This window comes from Notolepis coatsorum (assembly GCF_963971535.1).
Source record: "Notolepis coatsorum genome assembly, chromosome: 9".
Taxonomy (NCBI): domain Eukaryota; kingdom Metazoa; phylum Chordata; class Actinopteri; order Aulopiformes; family Paralepididae; genus Notolepis; species Notolepis coatsorum.
In genome coordinates, this window is record NC_140173.1 from 150,701,308 (window position 1) to 150,725,777 (window position 24,470).

Here is a 24,470-nt window from a genome sequence, read left to right on the forward strand (position 1 = left end):
AAAAAATCTAACCCCTAACTAACCTTAATGTCATGCACTTGTCCTAATAAACTAACCTACACTGTAACACGCAACACTTTGATGAACATTGTTACTCAGCTGATAGAGTTATACCCTTCTTGCTGTCTTGTCGCACAGAACTTGTAAGTCGCTTTGGATAAAAGCGTCAGCTAAATGACTAAATGTAAATGTAAATGTAGAATGTTATTCACACGACGTAGGCCGCGGGAGGTGAAGACTGTGTGGAGATATCTGGGAGGCTAGCTCCAGTGATCCTCCTCGCAGCCTTGACCACTCTGTGGAGGGCCTCCTTCTCTGGCCTGGTGCAGCTGGAGAACCACACCAGTAGTCCCTAAGTGAGCACACTCTCTACTGCTCAGTGGTAGAAGTTGGCCATCAGTCCCGGTGGGAGTTTTGCCCATTTAAGTTTCCGTAAACTCTATCAAAGACTCTGTTGTCCCCCTCTGTGAATAACCTGGTCAGAAGATATCCCTGAGGACCCGTCTGTACTTGTGGTGATATCAACAACACCATACATGGGCTGGAAGGTTTTATGTTTTCTGATATCTTAAATAAACAATAGTGGTGATATGACATAATGGCAAGAGTAGTTATGAATTGTGGCATAAGAAAAAAACGAAGGAAGGAGGGATTTGGGGAAGAGAGCATGATTTGTGAGAGCAAGTTTTTTATTTTGTATTTCTTTTTAGATTTTTTTCTATCTGTATGTCTGTACATGTGTGTTCCGTCTGTGTTATTGTGTTTTATCTTGAACATATCTGGAAAAGAACATTAAGTGAGCTGTCATTGAATACTTGTTTTGTATTTTATAAATGATTATATTATGATTATACTCTGATGTGATAATTTTTTTTTAAAGCCAATAATATAGTATTAAAAAAAAGAATGATGGAATAAACGTGTGCATTTTAGTTAGAGTTTACAGAAACTAGCTAGAAACTGAAGAAAACCTAAATAGCTGAAGTGTAGAGAAGGAAAACCGTGCATTTTGTAAAAAAGTATGAATGACAGAAACCTGTTCCTTTCAAATTCATCAAGTATAAAATGATTGGAGCGATTAAAAACAAATGTTGTCCTGAATCTCAAGAATCAGTGATACATATATACAGTATATATATTATATATATTAATCTATCTGCAATCCTGGAGTTAATCTAGATTAATCTAGATTAAAATGGCTCATTTGAAGTCTGCCGAAGGCAGTTTTGGGGTGGTTTTTGGGCGCAAATGGGCGGATTTTGTAACTATTTTTTCTTTTTACTTTATTTCAGTTTTAGGGTTAGGGTTAGGGTTATGTTATTTAATTATTTTAAACTCCTGAAATGCATAGAAATCTATGAAATCTAAATAAAACAATCTATGACATTTATATTAAAAAGAGCTAGCCCCCCAAACCCCTAAAACACATAGGACAGATGAGCATAACAACATAAGAGTTTAAATGGGCACACTATTTAATTATATTGATTAATATAAATACATGTTTATTTATTAGACTTTAAAAAGTCAACATTAATGAACAATCAACCATATTAGTCAACTGAAATAGCCTAGACTATGCCCACATCAGCAGCCAATATGTAGGCTCCTGGCTGCCAGGGCAGGTAAATAGAAATACTGACATCTAGTTAAAAACACAACCAGATAAATAAGTAATATGTAATATCCTATACCGAATCAATCTCAGGAGATGTTTCAGTCATGAAGAACTGTGACACCTGTGCCTGGGTCCTTTGAGTTCTTATATTTCGGGAATGTTGTTCTCCTGAGGCATGCTGTCTGACGTCAGTCACGCGGTGGAGTGTCTGCTGTAGACATTTCAAACAGCAACCATGGCAGCGCACAGACAGAGGATTGGCACAACGGCACAGAACGTATCTTAACGTGAAAGCGCTAATTCTCATTGGTCGTGAGCTGCTGAGCGCACTCCCATCATACCAGAGTTGCCAAGTCTGTTTATTTTCCGCAACTTTTTTGGCTTGTTTTTGTAGGTCGGCTGGCTCATTTCTCTCACTATACTGGCAACACTGACTGACTTGCGGACAGCGGAGCTCTCACATCCCCAGTCACACAGCGGAGAGACAGGACAGCACATTAGGGGTGGGAATCGCCAGAGACCTCACGATACAATACTATCGCGATACTTGCGGCACGATACGATAGTATCGCGATACTAAATATACCGCGATACGCTGAGTATTGCGATAAAAAAATTTTTTTAAACAAATTTAATTTATTACCTTTTTTCAACTGCAAAGTAAAACTTTGTCAACATGTTTTATCTAATAAAATAAAGTTCAGTCTGTTCATCTCACTTCAATCATTTGTATTTAGTCTATTTGACAACACAATGAACCCGGAGATTTTGGAACCACCAAACTTTTATGATAGATATGGATAGTATGGGTCACCAGCACTTAGAAACTGCCGGATGCTAAGTTGTACATGTTGGGCAACTTTTTTTATTTGCATAATTAGCTACATTTGCATAATCACCTAAATGGACAAATCTCGGAAACTACTTGATCAATTTCAACAATGTTGGAGTGGTTTTGGGGGTTATTCGGGATGCTGAATCCATTTATGATACTCAAGAGTTTCGGAATTACAATATTTACTGGAATTTATCAAATTTCTATTTCAAGAGAAATTCTGCTGAATAATATTATGGGGAAACTTACTCCTTGCTTATGTAACGGGGAAGCCCGTGGGTATGTCCACAGTCACGGAAACAGGTGTGTTGACGAGTGACTGTGGCAGTGCAGGCTGGTAAATTAAACTCACTTCCCCATAACAGGGTTAACAGACGCATAGGTACGGTAGTTAGGAGTGAATTCACTTCTTAGTGCAGCGGCCTGTGTCGTCGCCCGCGGACGCGGGAGCCCCCTGTTCGACTCCCCCTCGGGACATTCTCATTTAACATCAAACACAACGCAGACCAGTATGATCCGTCACACTTACAAGTCTTGGTTATCATAGACTCAGGTCTACTGTAAGCTTTAAGTCCCACATTAACAAGGTGACAAAAACATAATTCTTCCACCTTAGAAACAAAGCTAAAGTACAACAACCATTTATAAATCAAAAGGATGCTGAAAAACGGATCCATGCCTTTATTCCAAGCCGACTGAAGAAAATACTTCAGCTTATTCAACTCTCAGCTAGGCTATTACACTGGCTTCCGGTAACATTTAGAATTGATTTGAAGGTCCTCCTCCTTATGTACAAAGCCCTAAATGGAACCAGACCAAGCTATATTGGCAATTTTCTTGTCAACTACATGCCCCCAAGAACACTACGATCATCTACTTCTATCATCTTGTATTTTTATTTTCTATTTTATGCTCATTTGATGTATTCTAGTGTATTTTCTGCTGTGAAGCACTTTGGGCTGCAATTCTTGTATGGAATTTGTACAAATAACGTTTATTATTATTATTGCCATCCTTAGAGTTATTTGCTACCTCTATCTAGCAGGGCTAAACTTATTTGAAATGGTTTTGTTAACCCTCCTGTTATCCTCAAATTGACTTTACACTCTTTATCCTTGGGGACATTTTGACCCCAGCAGTTTAAACCTCCAGAAAATGATCATAATCAAAAGTGTTACCCAAATGTATGTTTCAGGTGCTTCATGTTACTTTGTTGATTACCTAAATAACCATTTAAATAAAACATTACCCCTACTCCCCCCCACCCACCCAATTATACATACATAATATATATTATGTTGTTCAAGTGGGGAGTGGGCCCATGATAACTTTCCTTTTTTGGAAAGTAACGTGTCTGCTTGTGGTTGAGAGACAACAGGAGCATCTGCACTAAGGGTCTCATTCTCATCAGAGGAGGACGCCTCATAATCAGGGTCTCAGACACATTCTCTCCTATGTCACTTTCATTGTCAAATATCTGTGACAAAACTTCACTGGCAGAAAACTTTTTCTTCAAGGTAATTTTCAAATTAGAGTTTAGAAGGCTGCTATGCAAGCTATGTTTGCTCCTCCCCTATGTTGCGTAAAGTTTAGGTAGTCAAAAATCACAAATAACAATAAAAATACAGTCCGGGATATACATTCTAAAATATACAGCCAAAATATACAGTAAAATTTACAGTAATAAATGTAGAATTTTTTTAATAATCTTTTTTAAGTGTATATGTACAAATAAGAAGTCAAAAGTCCAGGAAGATTACCAGAGTTTGTACTGTCACTCTGTGGTGAGGCAGTGAGGCACAGTGATGCGTTGTATACTCTCATGGTTGTTGGAATTAAGGACTTCCTGTGCCGTTCAGTGTTGCATCTAGGGAGTCTTCTAACACTGAACATGCTCCTTCTATCAGCCAAGTGTATAGCGTGTGGGAGGGGTTGTCCATGATGGCGTGGAGCTTAGCAAGGCTCTTCCTCTCGGACAGAGGAAGAGTCTAGCTCCACTCCCACCATGTTACTGGCCTTCCTGACCAGCTTATTTGTCACATATAAGGTAGGCCTACATGTGCATTACAGTGAAATGCTTGGTTCTGTATGAGCCCCCTGAGATTGTGCTTCAGACAGTAAAAAAGTTAAAAAAATAAAGACCAAACACTATACAAAATATACAAACTAGTACAAGTACACAATGCAAACAAATGCAAAGATGAGTTAGAGAGGTAGTGCAAATCTTTTACTAATAAATAGATACAATATGGTGTAGTGTTAAAAAGTGTTTAAAGTGAATGTTAAAGGTGAGTGTTATTCCATACACATGGAATATGTATCTCGATACGATAGAGGGCACACATTGTGAAAACAAAGAACAATTTACCGCCTAATAGAGGCCTTGCACAGAGTGTTTAGAATGCCCATTTCTCCTTGTTAGGGACCAAGCAGTGAGACAATGAGGAAACAGCAGTTGTAGATGAAAACTGGGTTTTTATTTACCCACAAGGTGCAAAACCATTGCAAACCAAGAATTTGATACCTAGGCCTATAGATGGGTTTCTCGTTCACGTCAGCAAGGAGGCCAAAAGGAACATAATAATCCTGGTCAGAACAATGGGGCAGACTGTATAGAAGATACTTTGTAGGACATGACCTCGAGAACATTTGAAACTGTTTGGGGAGAGATTGCACACAGACACAACCAGGAATGAGGAAGATATGGATAGTGCACCATTGTATCTCTTTGTTCCTGGATTGTAGCCAGCTCTTCATAACAACTCATCAACAATAGTCTTCCGGGATTCTGAAATCAGGGAGATAGCGGGGGGAGCAAATGAATGAATGTGGATGAGAGCCGTGATGTAAGTGATTGCAGCTACGGCTGTGGGGGTGCTGGAGACATGATCCAATAGACTTGTATGGGCCTGAATCTCCTGAACACGGCACGACCCATTCCTAATCGATCAGAACTAGATCGGCAGAGAAAAAGCCAATTTTTAAGCACCTATTCCCCATGCACATGCGCAGATTGCCCACGGATTGTGACGCCACGCACACCCGCCCTGGACTGTTCCATCAGAGGGGGGAGCTTCGGTGGTAGTGTGAGTGGCTACAGACCACTGCACTTAAAGGCCAACTTGCAGGTTAAACCCTACTCTTCAATTATGGGTAGTTTACATCATTGGTATCTAATTTCATTATTTATTTTTTTCCATTTGACGCCGGAAATGCCACTCAGAAAGGGTTAAAAAGGTCCACGCACGAATAACACGCACGGATCAAATGAAAACGCTTATCAGACGCTAGCAGGGCCGTGACGTCACTTCAGGCAACTTATGCCTTATGCCCGGCCGTCCGGGTCATAGTACTACTGGCTATATGGCTCTGACTAACGTTACCCCGCTAACGTTAGCATTATGTCTACTGTCGTGAACCATTTTAGATCGGGGCATGTAGAGGAGTTTGGGGAACGAGTAAAATGTGCAGGTCCTCTTCTCAGACCTGTGGGGCAAAGCACTGCACACGCATCATGCCGGCTAGCAAGCTACACGTCGCGGCATGTTGATACGATAGCAGCCCCTCGGTGCATCAGTCACGAAACAGGGCTACCACGATAGCTATTAACTAACTAACGTTAACGTTACAAGCTCAAACACCTTATAACTACTACTATTGTCGTGTCCATAAATTCCCTGGCAGAATACTTGTGAGGACAAAGGTATACAAAGAGGAGAGAACCATTTTAAATCGGGCATTGTTAGGAGTTTCGAGAATGCTGGCTACTAGGGCTGACCCCTATTAATCGATTAGTCGACTAATCGGTCGAAAGGAGCCGTAGTCGACTGGCCAACCTCTTAGGCTACGTTTAGACGAGCGTTTTGGGATGGAAGTCTGAACAGAAACCGCAAAAGTCGTCTTGCGGTTTCACTTTTAATTTTGCGTTTAGACAAGCGTTTTGGGGTGGAATTCTCCGTGCAGACGAGGCTGTAACAACTCGAGACAACGGAGCCCCGCTGTCACACGATTGGCGCATATGTCACATGACGTGCTGTGAAGACCCGCCCTACTCTGCCTCTGATTCGCAGAGTGTGGGTGGGGAATGTGATTGGACCAAAGCAGAGTCACTCACAGACAGTGGGTCCAGTCATAATAGTTGTGATAGCCACGGGACAGATTCTTGTGTATTTAAAAGTACTGCCAATGTAGCCTTCAGGTGATCGCCATGGATAGAATCAGACATGCTTTGTTTACGCTTCTAGGCTACTGGCGCATGCCTGTGATGTAAGCAGTAGGCGCGACGAGAGCCTTGACGACCCTTTCGTCATCGTTTTATGCAGTTTGACAGTTTAGACGAGAGCGCAAAGGTTTACCGTTTCTAGGAATTCCACCCTGGAAGGTGGTCTCACTTTTTTACGGTTTCACCCCGTAAAAACGCCGTATCCGTATACCGTTTCCGTATAAACGAAAGGCACATCTGAAAAAATATTTTTGCGGATTCACCTGCTAGCGTTTCCGTCTAAACGGGACATTAGTCGAATATAATAAAAATAAATAAATTTAAAAAAAACGTATTAATATATATTTTTTTTTTTTTATCATTCTTTCCAAAAGAAAAGAGGCCTAGAAGCGTGGCTAATGCTAATGGCACGCATACCAGAGGCTAACTGCCTAAGAAAACAGGCACAGAGGCACTGAAAGAGGATTTCACCCATCTAATGAACACACTAGACTAGACAAATATCAAGATGTATCCATCAGTGGACCAATTGCATGCTTTTGCAGAGGACAAGAAGCCTTCAGTCAACTCCTTCAGACATTAAGCACCCCCCACAGCCCAAATGGAATGATAACAAATAAGATTTTTTTTTTTTTTTTTATATTATACTTTTTCTTTTTTTAAGTCGACCAATAGTCGACTAATGGCAAATTTTGGCCAATCCTAGTCGACCATCCAAATCCTTAGTCGGGGACAGCCCTACTGGCTACCAAGCTAAGCTAAGCTACGTTAGCTAACTTAGCTACTAACGTTATATACACAATATGTACAACGACACAATGATTTACATTATTATTATGGTAACGTGGTTGTGGCTTTTACAAATAGTGGTTAGCTTCAAGTTGGCCTTTAAATATAAACATTAGTCTACCTGGAGACTCAATGAGGTAATTGTAGATGTCGCCATAAGACACGTCTGGCCATTTAGTGGGATCATTGTTTCATTATCCTGTTCGGCTGAAAGGACACTGGCCACGAAGCTCCCCCCTCTGATGGAACAGTCCAGGGCGGGTGTGCGTGGCGTCACAATCCGTGGGCAATCTGCGCATGTGCATGGGGAATAGGTGCTTAATGCTTTTTCTCTGCCGATTTAGTTTAGTTTAGAATTTATCGATTAGGAATGCAACCACTTACATCACGGCTCTCATCCACATTCATTAATTTGCTCCCCCCGCAATCTCGTCCCCGATTTCAATGTAACGCGGAAGTGTAGTGGTCTATTAGGCGCTCTACAAATTAAAGTTATTATTATTATCATTCTGTTTACAATTGAACATTCCATGAAAATTATCTATAAATTCTGCATCTTCTGAAACATTTATAAACAGAAAATTCATAAAAAATGGCAAAAAAAAATTGGTAAATTCCAGTAAATATAGCAATTTTGATATTTTTTCTTCTCTTAAGTATCATAACTGGATTCAGTATCCCGAATAACCCCCAAAACAACTCCAACATTGTTGAAATTGATCAAGTAGTTTCTGAGATTTGGCCATTTAGGTGATTATGCAAATGTGTGCTAATTATGCAAATAAGAAAAGTTGCCCAACATGTACAACTTAGCATCCGGCAGTTTCTGAGTGCTGGGGATCCGTACTATCCATATCCATCATAAAACTTTGGTGGTTCCGAAATTTCCGGGTTCACAATGGGGCTCTATGGGATGGCAAATAGACTAATTGCAGAACATGGTATTTTCTCAAGCAGACAGATGTCAACACTGTAATCTGTGTTGCATGTACCTGACAAACTGAGCTGTTTGTATTACAGTCATATTCCAACTTAACTGAATGCACATGTGTGTGTGTGTGTGGACTACTGTACTATTACAGGTATTGAAATGAACAATGCAACTTCCTTATACAAAAAAATGTAAATTAAAAATTTTAATAATAAATTTTTTTATTAATAATTAAATATCGATACTTGGCGTCCATGTATCGATACAGTATCGCCACGCAAAGTATCGCGATACTACTACGTATAGATTTCCCCCCCCCCACCACTACAGCACATCATCGCCCTGTCTTTCATATTGATTCCCCGACCTTAAAATACGGGACAAAGTGCGTCCCGTATCAGTTCAATACGGAACACGTCTTTTAGTTTCCAATTACGGGACGATTCCGTATTTTACGGGTGACGGGTGGCAACCCTATCCCAGACCCAACTATGAGAATAGATTAACGGCGGTAATTCTTTTATCGCGCGATAAGAGTTAACTTAGCCCGGTAACAGTGTTAACGGCCCGGCCTTAATATATATATTCATTGGTGCCACTGCTGGCAAAGAGAGCTAGACATGGGCAGCGTGTCGATGTGTCCTTGAGCAAGGCACTTTAACCCCTAACTGCTCCCGATGAGCAGGTCGGCACCTTGCATGGTCGCCTCCCACCATCGGTGTGTGAGTGTCTGAATGAACGGCGGAAAATGTGAGGAACAAATTCTAAAGCGCTGTTATATAAATGCACCATTTACCTTATTTTTATTATTATTATTATAACTTTTTTTTTTATCTAAATCACAACAAGCCATCTTTAAATGGCCGCAGGCTCTGAACAGGACCGACCTAAATCCCAGAAGCAAGCTGCGCCCTCACCCACCCCGCCATCGGAAACACTGAAGGGAGGAAACACTTCACACAGTAACGTCTATGAACTCATATGAACTCTCCACACACAAGTACACATGAGCACACACACACACCCACACACACACACACACACACACAACACACATGCTGCAATCGCTTAGCAAGCGCCCCCAAAATTGGCCATTTTAGTTTTCGTTTTTGAGGACTGCATACGTTTTTTGCAAACCAAAACAACATATTTTATACTTATAGCACATGCATGAGCCTGGTCTCTTTTGAAAGATGGCATTCTGAAGTTTCTGATTCCAGAAAAACATTCACTTTTAGTGCTAACGTAATAGAGTTACATAGGCCTGAACTTGAGTTGTAGAAAAACTTGTTACTCAAGTTTTTCTGTAGTAGTTAGTAGTCCAGAGGTAGTATTTCCCCCAGAAGGTGGTATGGCTTACAAATCCAGAGACGCAGCCATAGCCTGAAGCCTTATGTAGTACATATCCAAATTTCATTCAATCCATTCAGAAATGAGTGATTAGGAGTGATTTTGGTAAACTGTGTACAAAGAAAAACTCACATAGACTTCAATTCATTTGGCGTCCTGTTAAATAATTTAGTTGTTCACCTAGATCCCTGATTCACACATCCCCACATGGGGTATCATTGGAAGCCACAGACTGCAGCCTGAGTCGGGAGTGGTATTTTGTGTACCGTGTACTTTGCACAAGCCTCAAATACCGGCATGTAACTCGAGAACCGCTCAATGGATTTTGTCGGATCGACAGGCAACAAATAAGCCTAAAAGTTTTAAAATAAAAAAGAAATAAAAAAAATAAAGAATTAGCAACGTTACCTCTCGAAAACGTCCCTGACCACCGGCGTGCAGACGGGCTCCTCGCAGAGCGACAGGCTGGACTCCCGGCGGAACAGCGCCGGCGTGACGTGGTCCTGCGGCGGCGGCGAGATGAACTTCTCCAGGGGCTCGAAGTCGCACAGCAGCAGCCCCTGAAGCACGTCCCGGTAGGCCACCGCCGACACCGAGCCGTTGGTGCCGCCCGACGCCAGGGTCAGCATGCGCTCCGCGTGCCACAGCGGCTCGAACAGGTAGAACATGTTCTCCCCGTGCTGGTTGAAGAACTCGCCGACGAACGACGAGCCCGTGCGGGTGGTGGCCAGCAGCAGGATGTGCTTGCGGCCCCCGGTGTAGCTGAACCGGCTCTCGTCGTCCCCCTCGTCCCCCTGCTGCTCGTCGGAGGGGGGCCGCGAGTCGCTCAGGTTGGTGTCGGTGAGTCGGGAGAGCAGCAGCGTGAGCAGGGCCAGCGAGCCGTTCTGGCTCAGGGCGACCACGGACGAGTTGCCGTAATCCAGCGGGGTCAGCGGGGTCTGCTGCGGGGTCTGCCTCTGGATCAGCGTATCGGAGACCCTGGGGAGATAGTGGAGGGTCGATTAGATCTGGATCTGCCTCTGGATCAGCGTATCGGAGACCCTGGGGAGATAGTGGATGGTCGATTAGATCAGGATCTGTCCCTGGATCAGTTTATCAGAGACCCTGGGGAGATAGTGGAGGGTCGATTAGATCTGGATCTGTCCCTGGATCAGCGTATCGGAGACCCTGGGGAGATAGTGGAGGAGGGTCGATTAGATCGAGATCTGTCCCTGGATCAGTTTATCAGAGACCCTGGGGAGATAGTGGAGGGTCGATTAGATCAGGATCTGTCCCTGGATCAGCGTATCGGAGACCCTGGGGAGATAGTGGAGGGTCTATTAGATCTGGATCTGTCCCTGGATCAGCTTATCGGAGACCCTGGGGAGATAGTGGAGGAGGGTCGATTAGATCTGGATCTGTCCCTGGATCAGCGTATCGGAGACCCTGGGGAGATAGTGGAGGGTCGATTAGATCTGGATCTGTCCCTGGATCAGCTTATCGGAGACCCTGGGGAGATAGTGGAGGAGGGTCGATTAGATCTGGATCTGTCCCTGGATCAGCATATCGGAGACCCTGGGGAGATAGTGGAGGGTCGATTAGATCTGGATCTGTCCCTGGATCAGCGTATCGGAGACCCTGGGGAGATAGTGGAGGGTCGATTAGCTGCGGGATCTGTCCCTGGATCAGCGTATCGGAGACCCTGAGGAGATAGTGGAGGAGGGTCGATTAGATCTGGATCTGTCCCTGGATCAGCGTATCGGAGACCCTGGGGAGATAGTGGAGGAGGGTCGATTAGCTCAAATCAAATACAGTACTGCACTACAGCGGCTATAGAAATGGCTAAATGGCTGCATTTATATATTTACAGCTTTTATCCAAAGCGCTTTACAATTTGTTCCTCACATTTTACCCGCTCACTCACACATTCACACACCGACGGTGGAGGCGACCATGCGAGGTGCCGACCTGCTCATCGGGAGCAGTTAGGGGGTTAAGTGTCTTGCTCAAGGACACTTCGACACGCGCTGCCCGGGAGGAGCGGGAATAGAACCGGGAACCTCCGGATTACCAGACGACTGCTCTACCCCCCGCTATATACTCCGGCTTTATTTTGTACATCTTGCATCTCCAAGAACACACTCTAATTCTGAAAGCCTACATAGACAACGGTTCGCCTGGACGTAGTGTTTTTGACAAATCTGAGCTTATTCTTTGAGTCAATATTAAGTGTTATACCTTTCATGATTGAGGACAACCTACCCTTTGTTTCTGGTGCAGTGTGAAGTCACCATCGTACATTACCTTTGTGTGAGCATACAATATTTGATATAAAAAAAATGCCCAGTGAAAAAACCTTGTAATTTGTTGAATAACTCACTCCTCAGTGAGTGAGCTGGGCATTTTTTTTTGCACACATTGGGTCTCATTCACCAACGGACTTAAGACAAATGTTAAGAGCACATTTAATCGTAGCTCCACTTAAGACCTTTTCATGGTTCCTTCTCTGGGATTCGCTCGTAGCTAAGAGCAGGATTTACGAGCTCGGAAGAGCAGTCTTAAGTCGGAAATACTGGTGTGCGCCGTGTTCTTCTGGGCTTTATTCGGGAGGAATCATGGTGATTGCGTTCACGTCGATTCTACGGACATCCTTGGAATTAAATAATTATAATAATAATAAATATTTCTTTGTCAAATATTTTGTCTCAATCTTTGTCTCATAAAAAATTACCTTTTACATTTAGAGGCATCGTGATGCCCGGAAATAAATAAAAGCACTACACCGACACTACAAATGACAGTGTGTGAGGTTTTGCCCGCTGCTCACTACCTTTTCTCTGTCTTCTTTAAGCCTACTGTTAGGAATTCCCTATTCTCTGTCTTCTTTAAGCCTACTGTTAGGAATTCCCTACTCACTCTCTCTAGCCCCCACCCTCTCGTTCCTTACCCTTAGTGGCCACACCTGTTTGATATTCTATTATCTCTCGCACCTGTGGTGGCAGGCTAATTAGTCCCCCTGTGGGCTTTAAATACCAGGGCGCTTCCCCTCGTTTTGGCGTGGGGTCGTGTTGTATACTTGCCGAGTCATTTCTCTAAACATCTAGACTCTTTCGGGAGATCCTCTGTCTGCCTATTCTGTTCCATTCTCCGGCGTCGAGATGTTTGCTCCAGCCTTCGCCAGCTGTCGCCGTTGCCTGTGGGGGAGACTGGTCTGCGCTCCCTGTACTTCCACGGGAGGCACCCCAGCGTTCCACTACAGACCCCCGCGCAGCTGTTCGTCCTGACGCACATCCAGACCAGCGCAGACGCTCTCCAGTCCTCAGCGCGCAACGCGCATCTTCCAAGGACGCTCGAGCTTGGCACGCTCTCCAGACCAGCGCGCAACGCGCATCTTCCAAGGACGCTCGAGCTTGGCACGCTCTCCAGACCAGCGCGCAACGCGCATCTTCCAAGGACGCTCGAGCTTGGCACGCTCTCCAGACCAGCGCGCAACGCGCATCTTCCAAGAACCTTCGAGCTTGGCACGCTCCTCCGTACCAGCGCACTGACGCGCATCTTCCAGACCTTCGAGCTTGGCACGCTCCTCCGTACCAGCGCACTGACGCGCATCTTCCAGACCTTCGAGCTTGGCACGCTCCTCCGTACCAGCGCACAGACGCGCATCTTCCAGACCTTCGAGTTTGGCACACTCCTCCTCGCAGACGCACCCCGAGGCGTCTCTCTGTTCCGACGCGCACACCAAGGTGTGGCGCGCACTCTGTTCCTCGGCTCCAACAGCGGCTACCCGGTGGACGATGCCCTCGCCACCGCCACTGTTCCGACGCGCACACCAAGGTGTGGCGCGCACTCTGTTCCTCGGCTCCAACAGCGGCTACCCGGTGGACGATGCCCTCGCCACCGCCACTGTTCCGACGCGCACACCAAGGTGTGGCGCGCACTCTGTTCCTCGGCTCCAACAGCGGCTACCCGGTGGACGATGCCCTCGCCACCGCCACTGTTCCGACGCGCACACCAAGGTGTGGCGCGCACTCTGTTCCTCGGCTCCAACAGCGGCTACCCGGTGGACGATGCCCTCGCCACCGCCACTGTTCCGACGCGCACACCAAGGTGTGGCGCGCACTCTGTTCCTCGGCTCCGACAGCGGCTACCCGGTGGACGACATCCTCGTCACCGCCGCTGTTCCAGCACCCTGTTCCTCGGCTCCGACAGCGGCTACCCGGTGGACGACATCCTCGTCACCGCCGCTGTTCCAGCACTCTGTTCCTCGGCTCGGACAGCCAGCCACCCGGTGGCGATGCCCTCGCCCCGTTGCTGTCCCTGTACCTTTACGCATACGCTGGGTGAGTTTTGATTGTGATGTCACTCACTCAGCGTAGTGCCCTTGCCCCCGTTCCCGTTGCTGTCCCTGTACCTTTACGCATACGCTGGGTGAGTTTTGATTGTGATGTCACTCACTCAGCGTAGTGCCCTTGCCCCCGTTCCCGTTGCTGTCCCTGTACCTTTACGCATACGCTGGGTGAGTTTTGATTGTGATGTCACTCACTCAGCGTAGTGCCCTTGCCCCCGTTCCCGTTGCTGTCCCTGTACCTTTACGCATACGCTGGGTGAGTTTTGATTGTGATGTCACTCACTCAGCGTAGTGCCCTTGCCCCCGTTCCCGTTGCTGTCCCTGTACCTTTACGCATACGCTGGGTGAGTTTTGATTGTGATGTCACTCTCCCAGCGTATTGCCTCTGTTAGTTAGTTTGGACATTTCATCTCCCAGCGTATTGCCTCTGTTAGTTAGTTTGGACATTTCATCTCCCAGCGTTATGCCTCTGTTTTTGGTTCTCACTTAGAATAGTATTTTTGGACTTTACATCTCCCCCTGTGTGTTTGTCACACGAAGATATTATTACTTTGTTCACTTTGTTATTTGGACTGTTCTGCACCTGCTCTGTTTTTTCCCTTTTGTGCATTAACTATCTCCTCTGTCCTGCAGAGCGGCCCAGATGATTCCCACCAGTCCCCAGTTCCTCCCTGTACCCCAGCCCGCCTCCGCGGGCCTCAGTCCCCTCTTTCCCCTCTGTTTCTAGTTCCACCTAGTTCCTGTCCCAAGTTCTCCCCTTCTAGTTCCAGCTAGTCCTTGTCCCTTGTTCTCCTAGTCCCTAGTCCTCTATCCCTAGTTCTCCTAGTCCCCAGTTCTCCTTCCCTAGTTCTCCTAGTCCCTAGTCCTCTATCCCTAGCTCTCCTAGTCCCTAGTCCCTCTCCCTAGTTCTCCTTGTCCCTGGTCTACCTAGTCTCTAGTTCCTCTGTTCCCAAGGCGTTCCCTTAACCTTCCCTTAGGCGTTCCCTTACCTTCCCATAGTGTTTCCTTTCCTGCCCGCCTCTTATAGGCACTCTCCCAGCGTATTGCCTCTGTTAGTTAGTTTGGACATTTCATCTCCCAGCGTATTGCCTCTGTTAGTTAGTTTGGACATTTCATCTCCCAGCGTTATGCCTCTGTTTTTGGTTCTCACTTAGAATAGTATTTTTGGACTTTACATCTCCCCCTGTGTGTTTGTCACACGAAGATATTATTACTTTGTTCACTTTGTTATTTGGACTGTTCTGCACCTGCTCTGTTTTTTCCCTTTTGTGCATTAACTATCTCCTCTGTCCTGCAGAGCGGCCCAGATGATTCCCACCAGTCCCCAGTTCCTCCCTGTACCCCAGCCCGCCTCCGCGGGCCTCAGTCCCCTCTTTCCCCTCTGTTTCTAGTTCCACCTAGTTCCTGTCCCAAGTTCTCCCCTTCTAGTTCCAGCTAGTCCTTGTCCCTTGTTCTCCTAGTCCCTAGTCCTCTATCCCTAGTTCTCCTAGTCCCCAGTTCTCCTTCCCTAGTTCTCCTAGTCCCTAGTCCTCTATCCCTAGCTCTCCTAGTCCCTAGTCCCTCTCCCTAGTTCTCCTTGTCCCTGGTCTACCTAGTCTCTAGTTCCTCTGTTCCCAAGGCGTTCCCTTAACCTTCCCTTAGGCGTTCCCTTACCTTCCCATAGTGTTTCCTTTCCTGCCCGCCTCTTATAGGCACCTTTCCTTCCCCTCATATTATATTCCTGTATTTGTTATTCTCCCTTAAAGGGACAGTGCCCTTTTCCCTGTTTTTCCCTTTGTTCAATAAATATCTGTTTCTTGGCAAACCATCATACCTGTCTTGTGTTGTGCGATTGGGGTCGGTTACAAACCATAACACAGTGGATAAATAAATAAGAACTAAACCAAAGGCTATACAGTGTGTGTGTGTGTGTGTGTGTGTGTGTGTGTGTGTGTGTGTGTGTGTGTGTGTGTGTGTGTGTGTGTGTGTGTGTGTGTGTGTGTGTGTGTGTGTGTGTGTGTGTGTACTAAGAGCGATACACTGCTCTGTTATTATATATTTTTTATTGAACAATTTTATCACACTTTTTACTGTCCGTTCTATTTTATAATTTTTAGCCTATTTTAAACTGAATCAAACCGCACTTTTTTACTCTATCTAATCTATTCTATTTTATTATTTGTATTACTGAAAAACTGTGATTACCTTACCTTGCTCTATCTTTTTTTATTAAATTCTGTATGCTCGCTTATGCCTGTATTTTTTACTGTTTTTTTTTTTTACTGTGAAGCACTTTGAACTGCAATTTCTGTATGAAAAGTGCTATACAAATAAAGTTATTATAAAAATAAAGTTATTATTCCATTGTCCGCCTAGTCTAGTGTGTTGTTATGTTACGTTATGTTGACAGACAGGTGCTGGAGGTGGGGGCGTGGCTGGAGCGCCCGTCAGCGCAATGGGAGACACTTGGGCCGGTGTTCCCAGGCCTCATACTAAAAGGCTTGCGGAGCTCAGACCTCCTGGGACGCCCTTAGCCTAGTTTGTTGGATATTCCTTGTCCTTGTCTTTGTTGGTGGAATAAATCCTTTGGTTACTTGATCTTGGTTGTCTGCGTCTCCCGCTTTGTCATCGCCGTGCGGCCGGTTTGTGTCACAATACATTTGAATCTAATCCAAAAAATTTAAAAAAAAATGTTAACCTTCTCTTTCTCCTATTTTTTCTCTGATTTTCTCCCCGTCCCAATTAGTCGTTGTGCCAATTCCCCCCCTCCCCTACCTGGTTGTTGTTCGCATGTTCTCCTACGAGTCGGTACAAGGGTGTCCTGATGTCGAACACACGCTTCCTCCGAGACGTGCGTCGTCAAGCCAGTGACGCTCTTTCCACTTGGCAGCGAGGACTCTCATTGGTGAAGTGTAACGCGTGGGAGGGCACGCTATCTCCACCAAGTCCTGCCCCGCTTAGCAAGCGCCGAGACCTGACCTGTAGGCGTCGCTGTCCACAACGCCAGATTCCCACCCACCAGCTTCCCACCCCCTAATACAGCCAATTGTATTAGTATGAACGGCCAACCAAGCTGGTAGCAACGCCGAGAGCTGGGCTCGAACCCAGCATCTCCTGCGTTGGTGACGAGCGCAATCTCCGCTACGCCACCTGACCGCCTGAATCTAATCCAATTTTCATCAGTTGCAAATCGCTTCCGCGCTGCCTGTTGAATACGGCGGGAGCCTCTCTCTTACTTTTAGCACACGGCCATCTCGCCTTATAAGGAGCTGGCGGGGCGTGTCTGTATGCAAATGTGGGTGTACGAGAACGCGCTTCCAGTTTGAGAATGAGTGACGTACTTCATTCAGGGGATTGCAGCTGCGATCATTTTGGCAACTTAAGAGAACCTCTCCACGCGTTGATGAATCCGGGGGTAACTGTCGTAGGTTTTCTCTTACGAACTTCCAACAAGGTTATTTAAGAGGAAACTTACGACAATGTTGGTGAATGAGGTCTAATGTGAAAATATACCACTTTTGATTTTACCTTCATATATATATATATTTGTTTTTATTATCTTTTTCCCCCTTCCTTTTCTGTTTTTCTCCCCCCCCCAATGCCAGTCGTTATGCCAATTCCCAATCCCCTTCCTGGTCGTTGCGCACTATACCCCCTACCGTCGGTCTGGGAGGGCGGAGACTATCACATGCTTCCTCCGACACATGTGTAGCCAGCCCACCGCTTCTTTTCACCTGGCAGCGCACACTCTCACTCTCACACTACCTCCCTCCAGATCCTTCCCTCGCTGTGCAGGCGCCCCGACCAAACTGTAGGAGTCGCTGTTTTACAACGACCCGGACCCACCCTCACCGGCTTCCCTCACGCTGACTCTGCCAATTGAGCCAGTATGATGGCCGGCCCAAGCCGGAGACTACGCTGACAGCCGGATTCGATACCAGTGTCTCTCGCGTTGGTGATGAGCGCTTAGTCCGCTGCGCCACCCAGCCGCCTACCTTCATATTTTGACCAATACCTGCCTGCGACTTTTTTAATTGACTCAAAATGAAAAGAAAATTAAACGAACCTTTGTACTATACTACTACCTACTATGCTAATTATGTCTATACTACTATGCACCTAAGTTTGACACTGTTGGACGAACAATGTCACTTACCCTTAGCTGCCAGAGTACCCATCCTTTGGATAAAAGCGTCAGCGAAATGATTAAATATAAATGTAAATGTCAAACAACTCTGAGAGCAGTTTGGAGCAGACCAGACTTCAATTGGAATGTTCAATTGGAACAACAGGCCGGTGAATGCTCCAGATATTAAAGCAGCCTCATTCCGTAATTATTTATTATATTATTATTATTATTATTATTAGGGATGTCCTGATCCGATCACGTGATCGGGATCGGGGCCGATCATGTGATTTTCCGAAGATCGGGATCGAAAAAATTAAAAATAAAATCTGGATTTTTTTTTTTTTTTTTTTATTCAACAAACATGACCATGTTCACGTCTTAAACTCATACTGAGGCCTTAGTTTTGGTTTTAAATTGCATATCATCATTAATTTATTTATTGTCACACAGAGCAGAAGAATTTTGCCAAAACAAACGCATTTCCTTTGATTTAATTATACATCAAATGATTTATGTCAAGGATTGCAATGCCTCGCTTGAATGAAGTTAACTTTTCACCTGGATAACGTCAACATTCAGGGTAATGTAATGTAATGTAATGTGAGAAATTGGGATGAAAAAAAATATATATATTAAATAAAATATTTTTCTTTTTTTTATCGGATCGGGAAAGATCGGTATCGGTAGATACTCAAAATCACATGATCGGGATCGGATCGGGAGCAAAAAATGTGATCGGGACATCCCTAATTATTATCTTTATTATACCTTGATATAATGTTGCTCTCCTTCTCGATGATGACGAGGGCCACGATGCAGATGAAGACTATGGCATACTTGGTCTTCATTCTCAACCGCGGGTCTTTGATGGGACGTCTGTGTGTGTGTGTGTGTGTGTGTGTGTGTGTGTGTGTGTGTGTGTGTGTGTGTGTGTGTGTGTGTGTGTGTGTGTGTGTGTGTGTGTGTGTGTGTGTGTGTGTGTGTGTGTGTTGGTCAAGGGTGCCTTCCTGCAGAGGCCCGCTGGATCAGGTCTCCGGTCATGGCTGGTGATGGGGCGGGGGGCGGAGCCTCATTCTGGAAGAAGGGAAACATTATTATGAGAAAGTGACCCTATTAACTCATTCCCCGCCAACAACGAGTTTACTCGTTATTGGGAGCCGACGCTTGAACGCCAACAACGAGTATATCAAATCGTTATTTGATCGTTTTTCCTTTTTTTCCCGATATTTGTATTCATTATTCATCCAGGGACCTTGGTGTTTGTGTGACTCTGTGATGCCTATGCCACTCGAGCTTCGCTGTGGCAATAGTCATGACATACCACTGGCTTCTGAGTGTATTATTGCTTAATTAATACAACAGTGTGGTTCTAGAAAGGTACAGTAGAGAGGAGGGAGGTTGTAACTCTCATTAATACAACAGAGTGATTCTATAAAGGTACAGTAAAGAGGAGGCAGGTTGTATCTCTCATTAATACAACAGAGTGATTCTATAAAGGTACAGTAGAGAGGAGGGAGGTTGTATCTCTCATTAATACAACAGAGTGATTCTAGAAAGGTACAGTAGAGAGGAGGGAGGTTGTATCTCTCATTAATACAACAGAGTGATTCTAGAAAGGTACAGTAGAGAGGAGGGAGGTTGTAACTCTCATTAATACAACAGAGTGATTCTAGAAAGGTATAGAGGAGGGAGGTTGTAACTCTCATTAATACAACGGAGTGATTCTATAAAGGTACAGTAAAGAGGAGAGAGGTTGTATCTCTACTGGAGATGTTGAAATGATTGACTTGTCTTGTTTTCGTTTGTTACAGTTTTTGTTCTGATCTAGTCCGCAGATACCTTTTGCTTTGTAAAGATACTGGATGGACAGTAGCCTATTTATTGTACAATAACTTATCATTAACCAACAGTAATGATTGTATATTAACTTGATCGATTGATTGATCGTCAAGCCATTTTGTGTGCAGATGGTTTTGTGGGAAGACATTAAATGTCTTTTGAAGGTCGTGTTTGAAGGTGTACTTGGTATCTCAGGACGAATGATGAAGTGGGTGATATATCGAAAGACGAAAGACTGGAAGAAAATAAATGGGTTTGTTGTAATACGGGGGTAGGACCTGATACGCATCTTGCTTCTTCCTATTCCTTTTTGGACAAGATGCCGTTTTGTTTATTATTATTTAGTACTTTTTTAGGGGTGTAAAAGTACACGTATCCGTACCGAACCATTTCAGTGCGTACCGTACCGTACCGAACGGCTGTGTACCGAACAAATACAACGGTATGTTAACCACTAACGACCGTCCACCGGGGGCTGTTTATTTCACAATCTAATATAATAATAATTATTTTTTTTATTTTTTTACAAGTCGATTATTAATTTCAATATAGAATATTCATTAACAGCCCTACAGGTACAATTAGTTACTGCACACTACATCACCCCTAAGTGGAACATTGGAAAGCCAAACTTTCCCCCACTGTACCGAAAACCCGTTCCGAACCTTGACTGCAAAACTGAGGTACGTACCGTACCGTGGTTTTTGTGTACCGTTACACCCCTACTTTGTATTCTTCCACATCTAATAATAATAATAATAATTTAGGACCTGCTCAGAGGTCATCATTCGGCACGCATGCGATGCATGAATGCGATTCGTATCTGCGATTAACCCATCCTGTCGTCCTTCCCCCCCAAGCGCAGCCGGGAGCAGACAGGCGTCAACGTGAGCCGCGCCAGGGGACCAATCCAAGTGCTCCTGTCCGTCTTCATCAAGGACGCCACAGCGTTATCTTTGTATTCTTTCATTGTTATTTTTTTAATTATTTTATATTGTTCAAAATAAACTATTCGTTCATTCATTCGTATTATTTAATGTATATACCATACACTAGCTATATAGTAGCATATTGTACTGTGATTTCCTCCAGACCTCTCTTGTCAGAGCCTGAAGTGTGGCCAGAAATAGCAACAACCCTCCAAACTGCACTCAACTCCAAACCACACGTCAGACCCAAACAAACGTAAACCAAGTGCAACACCAAGAGGCCTCAAGGTCGCTGTTGGGCTGCGTTAGAGATTCCAGCTTTAACCCTTTCACTGCGACAAAGGGTTAGCCCTTTCACACTACCACACTACAGAAGGTTAACCCTTTCACACTGGACACCGGCTCTGTTCACCGGCTCTGTTCACCGGCTCTGTTCACCGGCGTGTTTATGAACGAATGATTTTATTTCTGTATTTTTTTTCTTTTTTTTTTTACAACGCGTAGTAGTAGAACTTCCAAAAATACTAAAAACTAAAATGACAGAAAAGGTGTAGGCTTTGCCTATACCCTTTTTACATTACATTACACTATTTACATTACATTACACTATTTACACACAAAATAAAATAAATTAAATAAAAATGTAATACAAAAAAGAAACATAATTCAGTATATCATTTAGCAAAGGTTACAAACGTTTCATAGTTTTTTATGTACAAAACGTAGAGACATTTATTTATAAAGCTAAAAGAAGAATACCTTCAAAAGAAAGAAGGGGCCGCACACTCCTCAGGACTGGTTTTAGCTTTTTTTTTATTATTGCACAACGCGTTTGAGGCACTGAGGAAGCAGAAGCGAAACGCGTTGTGCAGTAAAAAAAAAGCAAAAACCAGTCCTGAGGAGTGTGCGGCCCCTTCTTTCTTTTGAAGGTATTCTTCTTTTAGCTTTATATATCTCTCTTGCGCTGACCTGCACCTCCAGTAGGGGTCCAACTAGATGTGCACGAGTCTTATTTAGTTTAAAGGGGAACTATCTTATAAATGGCCTTTTTGAGTGTTTAGCATTGTTTCCTAGCTATGTGAACTTATATTAATATGATCTATGTCTCAAAATTCTCATATTGGCGCATTCTTCCAATTCTCCTCTCACAATATTCACCCTCACTGAACTGAGTCATTTGAAAATGTGCGCAATATGTGATGTCAGAAAGACACCGCTGCATGTTAATGTTGAGAGAGAAGATGAGCTCCACACAGTGGCTGGACCCTGACCAGGAGCCCACACAGCCTCTCTCTCCACACGGCTTGAGATCTTGAGGTAGAAAAATGCTGTTTTTGAGGACTTGATTAGAAATACAAAACAATGAATAAAAAAAATATATATATTACAGAGGTGTTCCATAGACTCACAGGAATTGTGTAAAAGTGCCCAAATAGTGAAAGAAATAGTAAAATAGTTCCCCTTTAATTAGACATTTATTTATGTTTTCTTTTTTTTTTGTATACGTTTTCTTTTTTTTTATATATATATGTTTTTCTTTTTCTTTTTTCTTTTTCCCCTTGTCACTATTTGAACACAGCTATATGTCATGGATATCTATTTATCTTTTATCTACCCAAAGACTCGTTCTTTTCAACTGGAAGGAACATAAACCAGCCTGCGTCTCTGGGGGCTCTGGGCTGCAGGAGCGGCTGGACGTGGAGCGGGCAGCTCGCCTGTTAAAACACATCGACACAAAGACCACTGGGACTCTGTGTAGAGGCCCCTTCATAGATCAGGATGCCATGTAAATAGGATGTAAATACAACCCATCTGCAAATGTTGATTGTAATAACTTATTATTAACAGTATAGGGAGGTGTAGTGGTTACTTCCTGGTCTATAGGGAGGTGTAGTGGTTACTTCCTGGTCTATAGGGAGGTGTGGTGGTTACTTCCTGGTCTATAGGGAGGTGTAGTGGTTACTTCCTGGTCTATAGGGCGGTGTAGTGGTTACTTCCTGGTCTATAGGGAGGTGTAGTGGTTACTTCCTGGTCTATATGGAGGTGTAGTGGTTACTTCCTGGTCTATAGGGAGGTGTAGTGGTTACTTCCTGGTCTATAGGGAGGTGTAGTGGTTACTTCCTGGTCTATAGGGAGGTGTGTAGTGGTTACTTCCTGGTCTATAGGGAGGTGTAGTGGTTACTTCCTGGTCTATAGGGAGGTGTGCGTCTCTACAATTCGTAGCCGCATTTCTGCAGACCCCTCTCTGATTGGTTGAACTCCATTTTTGCAGACCCCTCCCATTTCTGCAGACCCCTCTCTGATTGGTTGAGCGAAGCCCCTCTCTGATTGGCCCCCCGCATGAGCCGAGACAAGCTCCTCTAGCCAGGAGTCGAAACTCCGTGTCTCCGTTAACTCCAGAGAGAGAGGCTGAACGCAATTTATACGCATGGAAGTATTGATTACGCCATAACGAATCATTAAAAAAATATACCGTTAACTGGAATATGTTGTGTGTGCCTTTACACATGTTGGATAGGATTATGTAATTGGTTTGTATAGCGTCGCGTATAACGTTATTTCGCGTGACTTCACGGTTTATTCACATTTCACAACACAGCCAGCGGTCAACTTGTTTACACTCCCCACTTACTGTACAATGTAACATTTAGATTAACCCAGTTGTCTATCTGTATGTCATATGTTACGATGAATTGAAAATGGGGGACCCTGATGTAAACAAGACGAGAGTCTTTCTCTGGGGTCTGCATTCCCTTAACAATTGTATGTATTGAGCTGTACTGTGTACTGTACCCATTCTGCAATCTGTTAGTTTTCAATCAATTCAATCAATCAATAACCAGACAGTTACAATATAACATTTAGATTAATTAACCCAGTTAATGCCTTAAGAGAGAGGCTGGTGGTCAAGTCAAGAGTTATTTGTCACAAGTTGTTTATTAGCCTAGACATTTTCAATTCATCATCTTGTTTACATCAGGGTCCCCCATGTTCAATTCATGATAACATATATGACATACAGGTAGACAGATGGACAGTACTGCTACATCTAGACATTTATGACATACCAGATTTTGAACTTGTGGTAGGCCTAGACATTTTCAATTCATCGTCTTGTTTACATCAGGGTCCCCCATGTTCAATTCATGATAACATATATGACATACAGGTAGACAGATGGACAGTACTGCTACATCTAGACATTTATGACATACCAGATTTTGAACTTGTGGTAGGCCTAGACATTTTCAATTCATCGTCTTGTTTACATCAGGGTCCCCCATGTTCAATTCATGATAACATATATGACATACAGGTAGACAGATGGACAGTACTGCTACATCTAGACATTTATGACATACCAGATTTTGAACTTGTGGTAGGCCTAGACATTTTCAATTCATCGTCTTGTTTACATCAGGGTCCCCCATGTTCAATTCATGATAACATATATGACATACAGGTAGACAGATAGACAGTACTGCTACATCTAGACATTTATGACATACCAGATTTACAAAT

The 24,470-nt window shown here is 44.1% G+C and overlaps 1 protein-coding gene across 1 annotated transcript in view; it reads right to left on the minus strand.

Annotated features, from left to right (window-relative positions):
* The window catches only part of chst3a (carbohydrate (chondroitin 6) sulfotransferase 3a), a 37,686-nt gene that overhangs the window by 2,352 nt on the left and 10,864 nt on the right, over nt 1-24,470 (minus strand). Inside the window, exons 2-3 of the mRNA XM_084321552.1 lie at nt 18,949-19,254; nt 10,154-10,723 (exon numbers count right to left, since the gene is read on the minus strand). Of these exons, the coding sequence (XP_084177678.1) occupies nt 10,154-10,723; nt 18,949-19,028 (650 nt within the window). The 5' untranslated portion in view covers nt 19,029-19,254. The remainder of the gene's footprint in view (nt 1-10,153; nt 10,724-18,948; nt 19,255-24,470) is intronic.